General features: G+C 46.9%; 2 protein-coding genes across 2 annotated transcripts; both read left to right on the top strand.

Annotated features, from left to right (window-relative positions):
- Positions 1–8: 8 nt before the first annotated feature.
- COIL (coilin) lies at positions 9–6352 on the top strand. The gene is made up of 7 exons (XM_041485823.1): positions 9–263; positions 1090–2260; positions 2582–2668; positions 3218–3265; positions 3964–4039; positions 4728–4816; positions 5315–6352. Exons 1-7 carry the CDS (start codon positions 13–15, stop codon positions 5408–5410), a joined length of 1818 nt encoding a protein of 605 aa, XP_041341757.1. The 5' UTR covers positions 9–12; the 3' UTR covers positions 5411–6352.
- Positions 6353–9518: 3166 nt separating this feature from the next.
- On the top strand, positions 9519–19894 carry TRIM25 (tripartite motif containing 25). Its single transcript, XM_041485771.1, has 9 exons — positions 9519–10198; positions 11356–11451; positions 11886–12119; positions 12600–12756; positions 13245–13322; positions 13712–13780; positions 14430–14456; positions 14786–14878; positions 15547–19894. The coding sequence occupies exons 1-9, from the start codon at positions 9572–9574 to the stop codon at positions 16077–16079; spliced, it is 1914 nt and encodes a 637-aa protein (XP_041341705.1). The 5' UTR covers positions 9519–9571; the 3' UTR covers positions 16080–19894.
- Positions 19895–20790: the final 896 nt, after the last annotated feature.

The following is a 20790-nucleotide window of genomic DNA, read 5'->3' on the forward strand; positions in this document are numbered from 1 at the left end:
TCCTCCGTGTCCATGATGGCGGCCGGCGGCGGCCCGGTGCGGCTGCGGCTGGTGTTCGACCACCCTCCGCCGGCCAGCCCGGGCTGCGCGCTGTGCTGGCTGCTGCTGGAGCCGGGCCAGGCGCGGCTCGTCACCGACCTGCTCAGCCTCATCCGCCATCGCTTCGGCTTCAGCCGCCGCGCCCGCCTCAGCCTCTTCCTCGAGGGGGCGCTGCTGCCTCCCGCCGAGAGCGCGCGCCTCGTGCGGGACAACGACTCGCTGCGGTAGGGACGGGACCGGGACAGCGGGACCGGGACAGCCGGACCGGGACAGCGGGATCGGGACAGCGGGATCGGGACTGGGACCAGGATAGGGACAGCGGGATCGGACACAGAGAGCGGGATCCGGACCGGGATCAGGACTGCCGGACCGCGACAGCGGGATCGGGCGTCATTCCCACACACGCACCCCATCAGTGTCTATCAGTATCTAAAGGCGGTGCCAAGAGGCCGGACCGGGATGGTGCCGAGCCGTGGGACAAAAGGCAGGAACTGGTGCCCAGGAAGTTCCACCTGACCGTGATGTTACAGATGAAATTGTTTCTCGCACTGAGGTGCAGGGCCCGCACGCTGGGATAGACGAGATGCGGAGTTTCCCTCACTGGGGATATTCCAGCGCCCTCTGGACACAGCCCCGTGCTCTGGGATGACCCTTGTTAGTCAGGGAAATGGGACCAGGTGACCCCACTGTGGTCCCTTCCTGACCCATTCTGGGATTCTCTGGATCTCCACGTGGTTTTGGTGGGACAGGGATGGGTTCCCGGGGCTCTGAGCTCTGCCTTCCCTGGGCAGTGCAGCAGGAGCCGGGTGCCCGCGGGCACTGACTCCCGGCACCTGAGACACCCCAGCACGGCCAGAGGGAGGGAGGGAGCCAAGCAGTTGGAAATGTTCCCGAGGATGGAACGGGAGCCTGTGCCTGCAGGAGAGGGTCCAGACTGTCCAGGGAAGAGCTGCAGCATCTTCACTCTAGGGGAACTTGCCTGAGCTGCTCACATGTGGGGAAAAGTGTTCATTATGCTGAATGGTGGCTTTTGTTTGGTTTTTTTAACAGAGTAAAATTGGAAGAGATCGTTGCAGATGATTATGAAGAGATAGATGATGGCTTTATTTGCACAACAAAAGAAGACAAAAAAAGGCACAGACAGAAGGAGGATGAGGAAGAATTGTCCAGGAATGAAGGCAAGCATAAAAGGAAAAAGAAAAAGGAGAAGCATAACCTTGAGTATTCCTCTTGTAGGGAAGAGACCTCTGTAGATACTCGGGACTCTCAGAAAAGGTACACGAAAAGAAAAAGAAAGGAAGAAGTTAGGGGAAGAAATAGACTCACAGAAGGTAAGGAAGAGAGCTCTACTTCCCATTCTAAAAAGATGAAAAAAACAGAGAGGGAGAAGCAGTTGGCAACAAAAAAGAAGGATGAAAATCAGACAAAGGTTGCTGCAGCAAAGATGGCTTTAGAACGGGCAAATGAGAGCTTTTCTCTAAATTCTGGTAAAAATAGCACCAAAAAGATCACAACACAGTCCAGGAAAAAGAGGGTGGGAGCTTCAGATTCCTCCAGCACATCGTCTGACAGTGACAGCAGTGAATTAAATGTAAAGGAAAATAACTCTTCCCATAAACCTGTAGTGGTGACACTTCCCAAAGACAAATCCCAAGCTGCTTCAGATTCTGATGTGAAAACTAATAAAGTGACTGTAAAGTCTAACACTGAAAAGACTAAGACTGCAATTAGTAAAAATGCTAAAAAACCTCAGTCATCTAGTTCAGATTCTGACTCGAGTACAGAGGAGGAGAAGGTGACACCAGCACAAGACAGCACTGCAAAGGAAAAATCAGTGCCAAACCATGTGGTGGCTGTAAAAGCCAGCACCAAGGCTCCCAAAGCACAGAGCTCCTCTTCAGACTCTGATAGTTCAGATTCAGACACACTTGTCATTAAAAAATCTGCAGCAGGTGCTGGACTGGGTAATTCCATAGTAAGGAACTGCACTACACAGTTTCCAGCCAGTGCCCAAGGACCGTTTGCCAGCCCGAGCCGTGGAAGGGGGCGTGGAACGGGAGAGGATAACTTCTGGAGAGGACCTAGGGGCCGTGGGTTTCGTGGGATGATGAGGGGCCATGGGAGAGGAGCAAACCCTGGCTTCTTCTATAACTACAGCAGTGAAGGCCAGAAACAGAGGCAGTTAAATGAAGCTGCGACAAACACTTCTGTCCTTGTCCAGGTGAGTGACTCACACAGGCAGAGGTCACCTTTCTCTGGCAGCTTGAACTGTACAAAGAACCTACAGGATGAGAGTAATTCAGCAGAATAACAGCAGAAATAGATTAGTGGGATAAAGGCTGAGCTTTCATTTACTGTAATTCCATTTGTCAGCCTGAGGACATGTTTATGAAACAACAATAAAGTGATTGTATTCTGTATCTAAAAACAAAGCATGTACCTTGCTCTTCTCAGTGATTCTTGCAATTCATACAGCATGAACATTGTCTTGTGTTTTCACTGATACAGTAATTAAATCAGTGGGTTACTCTTTGTTTCACAGAATCCGGTGGAGATTCCCAGGAGAGACTATAGTGTGTTACCTCTTCTAGCTGCTCCACCCCAAGTGGGAGAAAGAATTGCCTTTAAGGTAAACTCTGGAAATGCTAAATGTTAGTAGGTTAAGATTGCTTCATTTGGGCCACTTTTAAGTTTCTGAGCTAACAGTTTCTCTGAAAAATTCACTTGTTGTAAAGCCTGGCTTTGATTTTTGTCAAAGTTTGGAGCATATACAGAAGTTAAGTGCATTTCTTTAGACTTTCTGTATTTGTAGAACACAATAAATGCTGCCTCTGCTGCCATTTCAATGTAATTTTCCATGTAAATGTTATTGCAAATCTTACCATACAAATAATTACACTGCACTGCAAAATAAAAAAGTAAATGCAAATGAAATCCCTGCAGCTGAGGAGGTTGGGATCCATCTCCCTGATCTCCTCACACAGCCTGACCAGAACATAAATCCTTTGGAGCAGCAAGTCCTGGAAGTCTACCTGGGACCATGATTATCATTGGGTTCCAGGAATAGGAGACTTGGCTCTTGCACTTCTCTGTTGCTGAAGAAACTGTGTCTGGATGTAGGTGGAATCATCAAAGATTGGGAAAAGTTACAATTTGTGACTTGTATTTCTTTCAACAGCGCCTGGAACTAACTGAAAATTACAGTCCTGAAGTTTCAGACTATAAGGTACTGGTTTTCTTTTCTCCCTTCGTTCACTCACAGAACTATGGTAGATGAGGTGTGGTGTAAATATTTTGATGCTGTGCAGTGTTTTTCCTTGCGTCCAGTTGACTCCACAGGCTATTCCTAGTGCAGCAGTAAAAATCAAAACTCTAGAAGCTGAAACTAATTTTAAATTTGAAAGGTGTAGCTGTTATTAAAAAAAAAAAAAAAAAAAAAAAAAAAAAAAAAAAAACCAAAAAAAAAAAAAAAAAAAAAACCAAAAAAAACCCCAACAAAACAACAAACCACCAACTACAAGGATTATTAATAATAAATGTTTTAGAGATGACAAAAAATGCAGGTCCTCAAGTAGAAAAATGTAGCTGTATTTGAGTCTACTGCTATTGGAAGTTAGGGCAAATTCTTAAAACTGGTGCAAGTAAAATTTTGTTGCTACTTCAGATATCTTGGTTTCTGGGTAAGTACTGATTTAAACTGCAAAGTTAGTGACAATGAGTAACTTTGGTTTATTGATGCCAGTAGTTACAGATTGCTGAGCATTAATTCTTTGCAGATTTTATACATGGAGGCTAGAAAATTTGATAGCTAAATATACTTATTTCCTCTGGCAGCAATCAAGTAGTGCACTGGTTGTAAATATGGAATACTTAACCAGTGCTGAAGTGTGTCTTACCTGATTCTTTTGTTGTTGCTTTGTGAAGGAGGCAAAAATACTCAGTTGGAATGATGAAAAAAAGCAGATTGAACTTGAGATCCTTTCAACATCAGCAGGACAATGTACGTACCTGGGGACACTTCAACTTTCAGGAGTATTCCCAATTACCTTGGGATCATTCTCAACACACCCCTCCCCTCCTCATTCCTTCCCCAAAAATCTATTTAAATTGAGAAGTTCTAACAAGTTCTAACCCTTGCTAGTTGAGCTGAAGGATGCTCATGGGTATTTACAAAATAATTTTTTTCAGTAATTTGAGTGGTCAGTAACTCACCTCTACTGTGATTTCATTTTCTGAAAGAAATTATTTCAGAAAGAAAGAAAATATTTTATATTATTATTTTGAGAGAAAGTGTGAAGTCATAATAGTGTACCTTCAGTGGGTGTGGAAGTGAGTCCCTGCAATGACAAGTTCCTGAGACCTGAAATGTTTAATGGTTTTTAAACCGTGTATCCTGCAGTTGCCATTTAAGCCAGAATTAGTGAATTGTCATATGAGCCTTTTTCTCAAATTTCAGCAACATATTGTTGACTTTCTCATGTGAGTAGTCAGATAATTACCTTAATTTTGGTGTGTAGTATTCAGTTTTTCCTCAAGATTTTCTGTTACAATTATGAACCCAGACACTGAGCACAAAAAAAAACCCCAACAGAACAAACCCAAAACCAAACTGATTTTGGTCAGCTTTTGTGGCAAACATTTCAGTTTCTTTGGTTTGTAGCTGGTTGAGCTGTTTGTTTGGCTTTCAGTTGCTAAGGAGCCAGGGAAGTTCGACCTGGTGTACCAGTCTGCAGACGGAGTGGAGCTGATCGAGTACGCGGTGCCTCAGGACACCAAGGTACGTGGGGCCTGCTCTGAGTCCTGCCACCAGCTCTGCAGAGCTGGCACCTGCCCTGCTCCCTGCCTCTCTTCACCTCAGGGACATTCCCTTTGGAGTCATGCATGTGATTTGAATCAATGGAAGCAAAAACAATTGTTTCTTGCTAGCAAGAACGTGCATGTTTACATCATAATAATCAGTTCTTGGTTCTCAATTAACTGGGGTCACAGTCACTCATCAAAGTTCTTGTTTTGGCTAATAAACAACATCATGTCTCATAGAGATCCTTTCTTTCCAGCTTTTCCTTTCCTCACTGTTGTTCTAACCTGCACCTTTCCTTACCCAGGGTATCAGGCAGGTTGAGGTTCACCAGTAGGATCAGTGACTCACAGGAGGAGCTGTGATCTCAGTTCAGTGGTGCCATTGTTCAGGTCTAGGCAAAAGCATAACAGCACAGAAATTGCATCTGCTGGTGCTGCTGGCCCCTGCCAAGTGCTGCCTGTGGTTTGTTTTCAGATAACTGAAAGCTGGGATGCGCTGATAGAGCCGAGACTGATTGTGGAGCCTCCAGTTAATGGATCCAACGTTGAAAATGGAACATCTAGGATGTGAAAAGATGTGAGCAATTGTACAGATCTGTTCTGTGAAATGATGCCTTCTGGTTCTGAGGGTGGCAGGTGCACTGGTGGATGTTACTGTCTTAGAAAGAAGTAGGCCAAAAGAAAAAGTTTTTTCCCTTAGGCTATGTTTTTATGTAATACATGAAAACTTTGTTTATTATGGGAAGTCTAATATAGATCTGTTGGGTTTGAATATTTATATCCTACTGTAGCAAGCTGCAGAACTGGAATGGTTTGATTAAAAACAAAACACAACCCTGTACTGTGAGTAACTGTTTAAATGTCTGGGTTTGGCTAGAGCTGTATAACTGCCAGAGGTCATTTTTATTTAAAAATTTATTATAAATATTGTTGATAGCAGAACTGTCCCTTTGCTGCTGCCACAGCATACAAATGTTGTGACTTTGCAATTACTTAAAGAGTTCACCTAAACATACTCAGAAAACCTGTGAATTTCAAGCTTCTGTGATTTTGAGGCAGATAAATGGCACTGGTAACTGTCAACTCTGCTTAGAGCCAGTGGAATATAACATGAACCCCTGGCACAATTGTGTCCCACTGTGTTAATCCATGTAGGCTCTGAAAGCCTTTATTGTTGGTTTTAGAGCAAACCATCTTGCCCTTTAAGTGCTGAAGTTTCTGTGCTGCCTTTCTTCCCTTTCCAGCAGCAGAATGGGTCACCAGGTGCTGGCAAGGCACTGCACTGACAGCTCTAATAATTATGAGCATTGAAGGGGCACCTTGTACCTCTGGAGTTTTGGCAAGTCTTACACTTTCAGATAATCCCTGTGCTAGACAGTTGACCCCTACAGAGAAGACATGGGAAAAAACAAACCCTAGATACAAACACCTGAAAATTTGTACATTATGATTTAGCTGTCATGTACTCTGACCTAGTGCATAATCCATTAAAGTACTGTGCATTCTTTTGTCAGCCCTAGTAAAATGTCTTGTTTGTGAAGGAATTGTTTTTATACAAGTAAAATGAATTTGTGTTTTGGTTCACTTCAAATACCAGTATTTCATGCTAGGATTTGTTTTTTTAGAGAAAAGTTCAGTTAGATTCATGTAGCTGTTCTTGCAGACTGGATGAAAAGAAGATGCCAGACATGAGCACAGTCATGCTCAGACAATGGGGATTAATGGAAGGATTGTTTTCCTAAGGGAAATTGTTCCTTGTTAATTCTTAGGAAGTTGCAAAAGCTAAATGCAAGTGTTTCTTGTTCCATTGCCTACTGTGCATTTTTGGCATGAATTAAATGGATGCAGAGTCACTCTGGCTGTGCCAAACAGGAGATGCTGGAAAACAAATACACCCCTGAGAGAGGCTGTTTTGAAGGTAAAATCTTGAGTTTTATTTACCCATTGTTACCAAGTTTGCATGAAGCTACTGCTTCACTGCTCATTCAAATCGGACCAAGGGCAGGCAGCCTGAGGGAACTGCAGGAGCCCTCCCTGTGCCATCCACTCCTGCTCTGAGGAATCTGGGATGGGACAATGTGACGTGAATCCCACAAGGAGGTGGTGAAACACTGAACAAACCCTCACTGCTGCCTTTCTGTCCCTGGGGCCCTCCCATCTCTCGCCAGCCCCAGGTACAATTTATCCCACTGAGCTTCTAAAGCCCTGCTTGGGCTCTGTGGGGCTTTTTGAATGTGCAGTGTCTGGGCAAAGGGTTAGATTTAGTTCAGAATCACAGGAAGTTCTCAAGTATTTGCAAGCAAAAGTGAGTAAGAACTTAAGTAGCTATTTAAATGGTAGCAGTAATTTTTTTTTATGTTAAAACTTTATTGTCTCATAGACAGCAGGAGTGGTTGGGCTTCCTCCAAAAGAGAATTTCAAGCCCTCTTTGACAATGTGGATCTTAAATTGCTCTTCTGAGCTCTAAACATCCTCTGCTGTGCTCCAGAAGCAGAAGCTACAATTGTGAGGGTTTATATTTACCCTTTTTATTTGCATACCTTTGTCTGTATCAGTTGATACCACATGAGTGCCACAGAAAAATACAGTGAAGGTGCTGAGTCTTTGAAAGGTGACAGGGGCTTAGTCCAGATAAGTCCAGGGTGTTCATTCACCTATGGAAAAATAAAAAATGCAAACATTAAGAGCTGTTCTTTTGTCCCAGCTCATGCACAGCTCTCTGACTGTTCCTTTGCAGTCACTATCAGCCACCCCCTGTCAGGTGTTTGCATTTCCTCTGACAGCAGTTACAAAGTCCTGGTCAGCACATCCCAGCCACGCTGTAAACCTGTGGCACGGTGCCCATTTCCTAGAAACTCCTCCACCCTCCAGCACATGACAGAGCTGATCCCTGAACTTTTGCTTCTGTCACAGCCCTGCAGCTCCAAATGCCTCCCTTGTACTTTCTGCACCTGTATCTGTTCCTGAGCAGTGACTCAGAGCCCTGTGACACACAACCCCTCCACAGCTTATCCTGAAGGAGTGTTAAAAGGCTGGAGGGATAACTGATGTAGGTACAAGTTCACGTTATCTGTGCAACATAGCTTTACAATGATTCTCCAGATTTAATTTAATAGTCCAAAAGAACTGGCCAGGAGCTGATTTCACTTGTAACAGACCACCCAACATGGCTTCTTTTGAGTGCTTTATAAAATGAGCATGAACATGAGCCAGCAGTGTGCCCAGATGGCCAAAAAGGCCAACAGCCCCTGGCCTGGATCAGGAACAGTGGCCAGAGGACAGGGAGGTGATCCTTCCCCTGTACCTGGCACTGGTGAGGGCACACCTGGAAGTGGCTGTGGCCAGGTGGCGTTGGGCTCCCAGCCAGCAACTGACAGATTGAGAGGACACAATCCTAAGCTGTGCCAAGGCAAGTTTTGGTTAGATGCTAGAAAGAAATTCTTCACTGAAAGAGTGGTTGGGCACTGGAGTTGTCTGCCCAGTGAGGTGGTGGAATCACCACCCCTGTAGTTTAAAAAACAGACCAGATGTGGCAGTCAGTGCCATGGTTTAGTTGAGGAGATGCTAGTTTAGGTCATAGGTTGGACTAGATGATCTTAAAGGTCTTTTTCAACCTAGTTCGTTCTGCGATTCTGTGTAACTCCTGAACGTTCTTGGAAGTCCCCAAGGACTAACGCCAATAAGATTGCCTGCTAGTACTTTTAAATTACATTAAAGGGAACCTCAGCAGTTCTCCACACAAGGTGTTCTTTGCCCACTGGACAAGAGTTGAGAGCACACGGCTCCGGCTGTCGCAGCCCATGAGGTTCTGTTTAAATTATTGGGGGGTCACAGACTTTGTGCCAGGCTGCTCCTTTTATCCCTGCTGCCAGCATGGGTGGAGAAATATAGAAGGATCCAAGGAAGTTCCTGGGACACCAGCAGGCAGGGCAGAAGAGGGAGGAGGAAGAGACCACTGGAACGACTTGCGGTTAGTTAAGACAGGAGTTAGTCAAGACAGGAGTACTTGCCATGTTGCTATTCAGCATCAATGTTCCTGTTAGAAACAGTGATTATTGAACAGTTAGACTGAGAAAAAGAAATTCAAGGAAGCATTTTCTGTTGAGATCACAAAACAATCACAAAGCAGTAACCTGTGTGCTTTAAAAACATTGCACTGACATCAGCTGTTGCAGACAGATGATTTTTAAGGTCCTTTCCAGCCCAAACCTATAAGTCCTATGAGTCGGTAGCATCCAGGTTACCCGCAGCTCGGAGCAGCTGGGGCGGTGCTCGGGGGGATTTGGGGTTCACCCCCTCCCCGAGCCGGCGGGCGCGGTGATGGCGGCAGCTCCGGACAGCGCTGGGCCGGCCCGAGCCCCCTCGAGCCGGGGCCCGGCCGGGAGCGGGGCGGGCAGCGCGGGTGGGCACCTCCTCCAAACGCCCCGCTGCGGTTCAGAACCGACCCCGAGGCCTCCGGGCACCTCCGGGTGACGCTGCCCCGACCCCGGCTCGGACCCCCGGCCCGGCCCGGCCGCAGCCCCGGGCAGCCGCTCCTCAGGGCAGAGCCCCCGGCGTCCCGGGGCTGCCTGCCTCCCCTCATGGGAGGGCGCCGCAGGGTTCGTCCCCCGGCCGCCGCCCCTCCCGTCGGGGCGGGGATGTGACACGTAGTTTTCCGGAAAGCCCGGGCCATAGTTTCGTTTCTCCGAGCCGAGGTTTGTTTCGGGTTCTCGGGGCAGCTGCGGACGGGGCGATGGCGGCGCTGGAGTCGGAGCCGGGCCTGTCGGGGCTGGAGGAGGAGCTCACCTGCTCCATCTGCCTCTGCCTCTTCAGCAGCCCCGTGACGGTGCCCTGCGGGCACAACTTCTGCGCCTCCTGCCTGGATCTCAGCTGGGCCGGCCTCTCGGGGGGCTTCAGCTGCCCGCAGTGCCGGGCCACCTTCGCGGGCCGCCCGCAGCTGCAGAAGAACACGGTGCTGTGCCGGGTGGTGGAGCAGCTCCAGGGCCGCTCCGGGGCCAAGGGCGAGGAAGAGGAGGAGAATGAGGATGAGGATGAGGATGGGGATGCGGAGGGGTGCTGCGCGGGGGAGCCCCCCGTGTCCTGCGACAGCTGCCAGGAGGCGCCGGCCGTGCAGACCTGCCTGACCTGCACCGCGTCCTTCTGCGCCGAGCACCTGCGGCCGCACCGCGACAGCCCGGCCTTCCGCGACCACCAGCTCTGCCCGCCCCTGCGCGACCTGCAGCTGCGCAAGTGCCCCCAGCACAACAGGCTCTTCGAGTTCTTCTGCAGCAAGCACGGCGTCTGCATCTGCTCCCTCTGCCTGCTCGGGCACAAGCTGTGCCCCACCAGCCCCTTGGAGCAGGCAAAAGCCTCTGCCCAGGTGAGCAGCCGGGGCTGGACGGAGGTGACCGGTGGTCCCCGGGGCTGGAACACCCTCCCAAGGGCTCCCCGGGGCTGGAACATCCTCCCAAGGGCTCCCCGGGACTGGAGCATCCTCCCAAGGGCTCCCCGGGGCTGGAACACCCTCCCAAGGGCTCCCCGGAGCACCCCTTGGCTCCCTCGGTGCCGTCGGAACTGCTCTGGAGTGCGGGGAGGAGGCTGGAACAAGACGTCGACTGTAAATCTGGTGTCTGGCATTGATGAACTGTTATCTGCCCTCCAACATGTGCTCAGGCATGTCCCCGGAGCCATTCCTTGCGTTTTCCTCATCTCTCCAAGATGTTGCTCAAGAGCAGGGGGCTGGGAAGGCGCTGTCAGGGAGCTGCACTGGCAGGGCTGGGCTGTCCTGGCTGGGCTCTCCAGTGAGGCCTCCCACACTCTGTGGCGTCACCCAGAGCTCTGAGCCTCCTCTGCTGCTCTGCTCCCTGCCAGGCTTCTCACTGCCTGAGGGGCCCACATTCTGCTGCAGATGTTCTTAAGAAGAAGAATTACAAAGGTATCCTAGGGAGATCTCAGGTATGTAGATGAAAGGCAGAAGGAGGGTCACGGAGTAGAAGGGAAGGAAACCTGGCCTTTATATTTTCCAGCACAGCTGAAAATCAGTGTGGATGAGTAAAGTATGCTGAAAAAGTTTAGGTGGTCAAACTCCCATCTGTTCAGTGGGTGTGTATACAGCTTAGCTGCAGAGCTTAGCCCTGATTGAGCTTAGCAGAATCTTGAGCTAAAGGAACAGGTAAATCACATCTGAGGGAGAACGTTCTCAAAAGGAGTGGGGTGAACAGTAGCATCAACTTTGTGCTGGAAGTCCAACCTGGGAGTTAATGTAACATTTATTCGTAGCATGAGAACTGCTGTGCTGATGAAGGCACCGTGTCCTTTGTGAAGAGTGTCAGCAATGGCATCTTGCTCTTGGGAGAGGTGGGGAGGGTGGGGGTGCCACAAGCCACACACGTGCAGGACGGTACTTTTACACCCCCTAAGCTTCAAGGGGAGGTAGATTTTAAGCTGAGAGTACTAAATGCTTACAAGAGTATTTAAAACTGAGAGCAGACATGACAACTGCCTCTCTGAAATACTTTCTGGTCTCTCCTGTTGCAGTCGCTGCTGAAGAAAAAACTTGCGGAGCTGCATAACCAGAGTGAAAGAACTGCCCGGGCAATGAGCACGGTGAAAACAAAACAGAACCAATCTGCTGTAAGTGGGGAACTGCTCAGAGTGCTCTCAGGTTGCCTGGCACCCACTGGCCACTGCATGGTGTTAGTGATTGTACCCTTGTGACAAGGGCTGTAGTGCTGAGGCTGCATTGGCAGGAGAAGGTGTTACTAGGAGAGAACAAAAAAGAGGAGTTTTGGCAGGGCCAGGCAGCTCTGTGGGAGATGGGAGTAAACCTGGCACTGTGCAAGGTTTTATACTCTCCCATGAGGGTGACACTGAGAATGGGCTCCATTCCTTGTGAGTGAAGGAATTTTCTTTCCAAACCACATAGAAATCGACAGCTCTTCTCTTGCTTGTTTCAAGGAAGAGAAGCCCACATGTTCCTCAGAGGCTTTCATGCAGTAGCACTTAGAGTATTTTGTTTACAAACTGTTCTTTTGAAATCAGTACCTATCTGCTCTTGTCTGCCCCAGGAGACAGCTTCAAGAAAGAAGGAATTGATCAGAAATGAGTTTTCAGAAGTTAAAGCTGTAATTGAAGAAAGAGAAAATGAGATCATGAAAGCAATTACAGAGGAAGAAAAGAGAGTTTGGAATAAGTTTGATTATATTTACAGTGTTCTGGGAAATAAGAAGAATGAAATTCAGTCTCTCAAAGATCAGATTGAGATGGCACTGACTGAAAGTGATGATGTCCTGTTTTTGAAGGTAATGTGTCATTTAAGTGTGAATCCAGTTCTTCATTCTAGAATGCAGAATAACAAAAACCTGCTGTAGTCATCATACTCTCCAGAGACTTCCAGTCAAATGGAAATGCAGTGGTGTGCAAGAACCTGCTGTCAAAGGATGTCCTAAAAAGTACACAAATATCAGTGAAAGAATGCTGAAGGGAGTCTGGTAACTCTGCCAGTTCAGCCACTGCCTCTGCCACAAGCAGAGAGGGGTCACTGGGCAGGAGTCACCTCCCTGAGGTGTGGCAGCTCTGTGCTGTGACGTGGCTGCTCCTTGGTTACCAGTGGGAATTAAGGTGTCTGAGCTGCTGCTGGAGTTTTGCCATGAGCTGTGTCTGACTGTGGCCTTTGTTCCCTTGAATTTGAGATGAATGCACAAACTGCATCCCAGTTAAAGTAAGCTGGTTGTATTTTTCTCTGTGTGCTACACAAGGTGGTCTCTCATTTGTTGTTTCAGAGAGCATCAGCACTGCAACGGACATCAACAAAAGAGGCTTTTGTTCCTGTAGTTGAAATGGACCAAAATGTGATGCATTCCACTTACCAGTCTGCCATTACACTCAAAGACATAGTGAAAATGTCAGTCGTTCAGAGTCGGGAGAAAAAAGAAGAAGGTACTGTATCTCTGGGGAAATTGGCATTTTCTACTTTTGCTTTGAGCTGAAATGAGGGATCTTTCCTCTCCAATCCAAATACAATTTTTTTTAAAGGTGCAACAAATACAGTTGGTTAATAGAAATTGTGCCTTCCAATCTCTGCAGTGTTCCATTTCCACACAAAAATATTACAGTCTGGGCTAAATTGGGAGACAAAACGTGCCAGTGTTTCTTCACTGTTATCTATACTTGGATAAGCTGATAAGTATCATGATACTACACCCTACTGGCACAGCTCAGCCTTTCTTCTTTGGAGTAATTTATGGTGTTACTATGTAGCAGGGGTGGATGTGGTTAGGATGTGGATTTGAGGGGAGATTTGAAAGAGAGTGGCAGGACTCTGCCTGCCATAAGGCAGGAAAGATGGAGAAGATGGAAAAATGTCCTCACTAATGCATGACTGTTCCTGGCCATACAAACCATAATGTAAATTATCACCATTGCAGCCAAACCTGTGAAAATTAAGGCCCCTGTAGCAGCTCATCCAAACAAAGCCACTGTTGGAAAAAAGCCCCACGGACCACGTAAGTACTGCAGAACACCATCCTGCCCTACCTGTGGCTTTACTGTTAAATAAGAGTTGAGGCAGTTACCCAAGAGCTGTTTGCTGTGGTGGTGATGCAGTGATGAACTGCAGTGAGCACCTTGGCACAGGTGGGAGGGTGCTTTGTGGAATTTGGGGATGCATGCCTTGTGAGCTGGATGGGGAACTGCACAGGTACACGGGTGCATCAGCCTGTAGTGGTGTCAGTGTGGGCTGTAAAGCAAAGCAGAGCCTCCCCACCCTCTTGTTGGTGCAGGTTTTTTTAATTTGTGCCAAACACTTTTTGGTTTGTTTGATAGATTCGTATGTGTAGAGTTCTGCTTAGTTGAGTTCTGTTCATGTTCTGATTGTTTTCTTCCTCCCTCACAGAGCAGACCCACAAAGAGAAAACCATTCCTCAGGCTCAAACCACTTCACAGGGAGAGACAGATACCACCAGTAAGTGTTGATTAGAGGAGCCTTACTCAAACATTTTGCTGCCTCCAGTCTAGGGCTGGGGTGATGGTCTTCGTGGCAGGTTATACTGGGGCCTGTCAGTGCTGTTTTGTCCAGATACCAGAATTAATGGGCATTGTAGCCTGTTTGGATGATCTTCCATGTTTTCTTTTTGAAATAAATGTAAGCGTTAAGAAACAGCTTCTGTTACTTCCAGGGAGCTCTTGACACGTGGTCCAAGTGCTGGGTGTGGAGCAATCAGGGGCTGTGCTGGGGAAGCAGGACTGGAATGGAACTGCAGCTCCTGTTGCTGCACTAAAAGCTCTGTTGTAAAGAGGAAAGGAATAGTCAGTGTTCCTCATGGGAACAGGAGCATTCCATGTGCCTGAAAACACTGCTCCTGGAGGGGAGATCAAGCTCCTTCCAGGCTTATGACCCTGTGAAATAGGAAGCAAATGGAAGGCTGTGCTTGATGTGCAGCTTTCCAGTGTGAGGGTATTTGTACATGGCTTCAGCCTGCTGGACTGTCAGCTCTTTACTGCTGCAGTTTCAGAAGAGCCATGGTGATGGTATTACACCTGACACAGTCTTACCAATGGCTTTTGCCTCCAAGTAGAACTCACAGTTTACTTTTTTCTTTTCCCCCCTCCAGAAGAGAAAAAGAAAGCTGCTAAAGTTGGTGAGTCCAAACTTTCATCATGGGTATTCTAATTTTCATTGACTGCTCTTAAAATGATAAGATGGTCATTAGTGTTGGTATATTGAACAAAAGTTCAGCTCTTGCTGGCCACTGTGGGAGCAATCAAACACTGAGAGAAGTTGTCCAGAGAGTGGGATTTTCAAAACTTGACATGACAGTGAACAGCGTGAGCTAATATTGAAGTTAACCCTGCATGGAGCAGGAGGCTAAACCAGATCAGCTTCAGCCTGAGTGTGTCTGTGATGGGGTATTAAACATGTGAGGTCTCTTCCCAGCTGGCCAGACTCTCTGTTCTTCTGTTGACACAGCACCAACCACCACACCAACCGCCACAGCTGCTGCTGCTGCTAAAGAGCTGCTTGACAGCTTCCTGAAGAAACCCAGAGAGGAGCTCTTGCAGTGTAAGACACCCAACATTACACTCCTTAAAGATGAACTTTGCTCTTGTTGTACTGATGTTATGTGTCGTCTGTAGTGACCTGACAAAAATACATCTGAGAGAGTTTTGTTAGCTTAATAGGTTGTTAAAAATGAAGCAAATTTCTGGAGAAAAAGGGGGCCAGGAGGTTCCTAAGTGGTTCTTTTGTATCAAATTAATCTTCAGCATCTGTGAATCTTCTGAATGAAGATAAAGGAAGTTTTTCAAGTAAGGATTTTGGTTTCTCCAAAAAAGACAGCATTAGGGTAGCCTAGAAACACACTGTAAGGTACTGGATTCTTTTTAAATGGAATGCAGGCTTTTATGTGAGCCCATGATGGCTTGTTAAGATGCTATACAACATGGCATACCTTTTGCTGCCAGATCAGCCATCACCTTCTTTTGGGGTATTAGGGTGCTAAAGAGATCCTGTGAGGCTGCAGGAAGGAAGAAAACTCATCCTCCATTTGCCTGTTGTGTGACATAGAGCTGCAGTTGAACCCAGCAGCTTGTACTGTGGCCCTAAGAACTGGCTGCACTGAGGAGCAGAGCAGAGCTGGCAGATAAACATAGCAACAAGTGCTGAGGCAGGACAGGATAAACAAAAGTGCTTTGTTCTCCAGCACCTTCGAGTGACTCGTGTCATTGCAGATGCTGCCAACATCACGCTGGATTACAACACGGCTCACAACACCGTGGTTCTGGCTGAGAACTACACCAGGATGTCCATCTCAGACACCTTCCCAGGCCACAGGTACCACCCTCAGCGCTTCACCGATTACCGCCAGGTGCTGGGCTTCCAGTGCTTCAAGAGAGGCATCCACTACTGGGAGGTGGAGCTGCAGCAGGGCAGCTTCTGCGGCATCGGCGTCTGCTACGGCAGCATGGAGCGCCAGGGCCCCGAGAGCCGCCTGGGCAGGAACAGCAAGTCCTGGTGCATCGAGTGGCTCAACTCCAAAATATCGTCCTGGCACAACGACGTGGAAAAGTGCCTGCCCAACACAAAGGCGACCAAGATTGGGGTGCTGCTCCACTGCGAGGGGGGCTTTGTGATTTTCATGGCGGTGGGGGAGAAGAATAACCTGATCTATAAATTCAAAACCCAGTTCACTGAAGCCTTGTACCCAGCCTTCTGGCTGTTTTCCAGTGATGCTGTTCTCTCTCTCTGTCACATGAAAGAGTAAGGTCTTGTATCTCAGTTTAGTTCATTTACAGCACAGATAATCTGTCTCAAAGATTGATTGTTTGATATAGAAATTATCATCTCTTTTAAGCAGTTTAGGAAATCTGCCAGTTCTTTGGACTGAATTGCTAAAGCCTTTAGATAGTGATTTAGCAAAATGTTGGTGATGGTACAAACTACAGTGGTTTGCAAAGGTCTTGGTTGCCCTGAAATCAAAGTTATGGTGCAAATCCTTGTTAAATGTCTTCAGTGGCGCCTGTGGCTTCTGTGGTTTCCTGTAAAGGAGCAACAGAATTAATGTGTTCATGGGTAACAATAATCCCTTTGAGAAAGAAACAGGAAGAATTCCTTGACAAATTCAGGCTTTGAGGGAGGTCTCACTGTTGCCTTTTGGCCTGTGCAGAGGCTGTTGTCCATACAGGTGTTCTCAGTGTAGGACTGTCACTATAGGACACGAGACAACACGACGCAGACATACTGCTGCTCTCAAGGTGGGAAAAAGAGAAGTTTATTTTCTGACTCCCAACATTTATAGGTTTCCAAAGGTGACAGTGGATTGGAGGGTGAAAGTGCCACCTCTCCAATGACACTGGACAAACCAAAGTCCATCAAGTTTCTCCTCCTCCATAGAAGAACGCAAAACAATCAGTTTACAGAAAGTGTGTGAGAAAGTTTGCTACAAGAATGCAAACCTCAGAAGGCTTAGAACATCTTAAAAAATCAGGGCGACATAGGACTCCACCAGATGCTACAGAAAGAGCTGCTGAAATCCCTAAGTTCAGGTCTTATGGCTGTAAGTTATAAAAGCCACTGTGACAAATCTAATCAGAATGGAACTGCGGAGACTTCTAGAATTGATGGGAAATAAATTGTATTAGAATCACCAGGAAACAAATGACATCAGCCCAGACACTGGGAATACACCAGAGAGTTGTCAGGAAGACATCCTGCAGAGCAGTGGTGTGCATCCTGTGATGAAGATTGTGGGATGAAGCATTCTGTGTCATCTTCTGACCCAGAACATGCTTCACATCTTCACACTGAAGGCTCTTCAGTGCTGGGTTTTTTTGTGTGTGCTGGGGAGTTCAGGGGGTGCATTCCTGCTCTCAGGTTCTCCCATTCTAATGTTTCCCTCTTTATGAGGTGGGATATTCTCTGCTGGTGTATCTTTAGCTTAAAGAAGGGCCTCCTGTCATAAAGCTTTTCCTCTGTATGAGGTGGGATATTCTCTCCTGGTGTACCTTTTGTTGTTCAGGTGGTAGAAACTGGATTTCTTGCATGTTTTTGGGACTCCAATTTGAGGAGTCTCAAGACAGAGTGCAAGTACTTGGAAAATGCTGGTTCCTCTCTGTGTGAAGCCTGTGGGCAGACATGGTGAGTCTTTTGACATACAGAGAATTAGCACAAAGGAGAATATACATCCATTCTTCTGGGATGGATTTTTAATTCTCCTGGTGTTCTTTGGGTTGTGGTATGTCTTCAGAAGTTCTCACCAGGTACAGAGAAATCTGTACTTCTTCCTTACAACTTTAAAACCATCTGTAGGCAATCAAGGTATTTGGATCTCATAGTTATTGCGTCCATATAAACCTGGACTTACTGTGCCAGCTTTTATTTCTTGTAGCCCATGGGAAGCTCACATGAGAGCCTTCCTGGACTTGGATTTCTAAAACTGCCCTTACAGGACTTGGTGAAATAGAACACAAAGCCACTGCTGGCAGTTTTGCAGGGAATTCTTAGAAGGCTTAAAAGAACCTCTGTGACTACATTAGCCAAAGTGCTCTGGAGAGAGGCTTTCAGGAATTCAGGCTTGGTGTCTGTTTTTACTTGGCTTGTAAACTCTTAGTACTTTGTCAAAGATAGCACAAGTCTCATTTCTTCCAATGTTTTGGTCAGAATAGGATATGGAATCGATGATGGATCTAAAAGTGCCATGGCTGTCTTTGGAGCAGTTCTACTCCCTGAAGGGTCTCCACTTTCCAAAGCACAGTCAGCACTAAAACTCCCAGCCTGGGCAGAACATGCAAAAGGTGCAGAAGGAGGCTGTGTCCTGCTGGGAGCCAGCAATGGGTGACAGACTGGGTTTTCTGCCCTTCCAGTTTTCTGCCCTTCCTTTCAGCAGTGAAAGATAAGAGCAGTTCCCTCTGAGAAATCCTTTTGCTCCTTGGCTGTGCACAGGGCTGCAGATGCACTCAGCAGGGTGCTGAAGGAGTACTCTGTCCCCTTGGCTGTGGGCAAAAACGTGCTCCAGCAGTCTGTGCAGTGGAGGAAGTCCCCATCCTCTGTTCCTTGCTTCTTGACTTCAAAGAGGTGTCAGTACTGGCCTCTGAGTCTGTGGGCTTCTGTGGCCATGGTCTGGAGGGACACCCAAACAAAGTAAAGAGCAGCTTTTATTCTGCCTCGTTGGACGAAGTGGAATTCTTGACATGGGACACTGGGGCAGGACCAAGCATGTGGGACACATAAGGTGTCCTGCGTTACCAGGCAGTGAAACAAGCCTTCTGCTGGGCTCCTGAACCTCTGTTTTGCTTTCTTTTGTGCTATGAATGACTAGAAGTCATAGAGTAAAGTTCTGTTAATTTGGAATTCACAGAATCACAGAATGTTCTGAGTTGGAAGGGACTCACAAGGATCACTGAGTCCAGCTCTTGAGTGAATGATCCATATGGGGATGGAAATGGGGACCTTGGCATTACTAGGACCAATCTCTGGGCATCTGAGAAATGTTTTGGTTAGCTTCAGGTATCTTGCATATTTTGAAACATTAGTGTGATATAACTTTTATAACTAATAGTAAATATTAGTGTGTTTAGGAGAAATACTAGTTACTGCACGATAAATGATCATTTTAAAGCCTTTTCAACACAAATGGATTGGTTTTACTTGGGAGGCACCTGTAAGAACTGCACTGAATTTAAAGAAGACATATATAGGAGCATATATTTTAATTGTAATTCTCTTTTTAGTATTACAAAGAAAGCAACTTAGTCTAGAAAAAGAACTAATTCTGGTGTTAACACCATGAGAATGTGCATTGATTTGCATTTTATTATACAAGTGAGAGTAAATAAAAAAAAACAGTTGCTGAATGAAAATAAATGAATGTTTAATCTTTTCTTCAATTAAAGACATCAGTAAAGCAGTGTATTTAGAAAAATATATGCTTATGCAGTTATAAACCTGTTGATTACACTGATATATCAGCCCTGTTCTTCATTCTGTATACGGTGTGTTATTGTTTGTAGCTGTGCCAGCCACACACAGGCAGGGCCACCACCATGGGGTTTGTGCCACCAGGTCCCTGTGCCTGTGCCCACTCCAGGGGTGGCTGGTGACTGGTGATGGCTTGAATTCAATAAAAACTCACAGTAAACCCTAACTCTGAATGTTTTGTTCTCTGCTCAGGCTCGAAGCAGGGAGGGAGGCAGCGGTGAAGACACAACAAAGGACAGCTCTGGTGGTGCCTCACTCGCTGGGCTGGGGGGAGCTGGGGAAGGGGCAGGCAGAGCTGTGGTGTTCTCTGGACTGGTCCTGAACTGCCTCCTTCCCCTGGGCTGTGCATGCCGTGGGACAGAGAGAGAGAGGCAAACAGCAAGCGTTTCTCACAGCGGCTTGTGAGAATTTTCAGGGAGTTGTAAGGATGTGATAACTTGTTAAGTATAAACAATCTGTAGGTGGTGTTTTTCTGTTTCATCTTTCTGTTCTTCTCAAGGACGGTGTGTGAGGAAGGTGTTTTTGTTAGTTAGCCAATCAAACAGAATCCATCGCATCACTCTATTTAAACCGCGCGGGTCTCTGCAATAAATCCTTCTTGGATCCTTCTACAATCCTGCCTCCCGCCTGTCCCTGTGTCATTCTCAGTGCAAGAGTGACACTGAGCCACACACCCATTGTCAGTAATGCTCCTCCTCACTGAGGATGAGGAGATCATCTTTCCCAGGAAACAAAACTGGAGATCTTCTTGGGTAAGCACAACCATGGTCCTCCATGCTGGAGGAAGATGGACAATTGAAGACACAGTGTGGGATTGCTCTAAAAAGCCTTAGGTGAGATCCAGCATCTGCCAGCCCAAGTTACACCTGGAAGCAGCAATAGGTGGTGATTCCTGATGATTTCACCCAGTGAAATTGCAAGCTGCTGCCTCCCCATGTGGCCAGTGGAAAACAATTCAGCAGGGAGCTGCTCTGGTGCCTCAGCAGATTTAAAAATCAGCCCAAACAAAGCATCCATGAAACAAGTCAAACATTTCCACCTAAAGTTCTCCAAGTGAGTTGGGCTGAAGAAGGTTTTGGGGAAGGAAATCTCTGAAGAGTTTGTAGACTCATACAAACAGTAGTAGAGTTTGTAGACTCATACAGTGTTGCTTGAGGAGTGTGATAGGTACTACAAAAATCAAGGGGGGGTAAAATCCTCATCTTCACTGCTTGTCCCATGCTGTCCCTGGGATTAGGAGGTCAGTTAGGTCTGCCAGAGCTTTGCCTCAGTTTCCAAAGACAGACAAGGAGGTATTTTAAGCCTGTGTAAGCTTGACTGTGACTACAGCCAGAGGCCTGAACAGGTACTGAGGCCCCAGGGAAGTCAGCATCATCACATTCATATTCTGTTTTCTTCCTTGCTAATGGCATTTCCTCTTGATTTAGCTTTGTGAACACTTTTTCACAGCAAAAAGAAAACTGACTTAGACTCCAAATCATACTTTCTGTGAATACATG

Source organism: Pyrgilauda ruficollis, unplaced genomic scaffold (genome assembly GCF_017590135.1).
Source record: "Pyrgilauda ruficollis isolate IOZ18807 unplaced genomic scaffold, ASM1759013v1 scaffold72, whole genome shotgun sequence".
Classification (NCBI taxonomy): domain Eukaryota; kingdom Metazoa; phylum Chordata; class Aves; order Passeriformes; family Passeridae; genus Pyrgilauda; species Pyrgilauda ruficollis.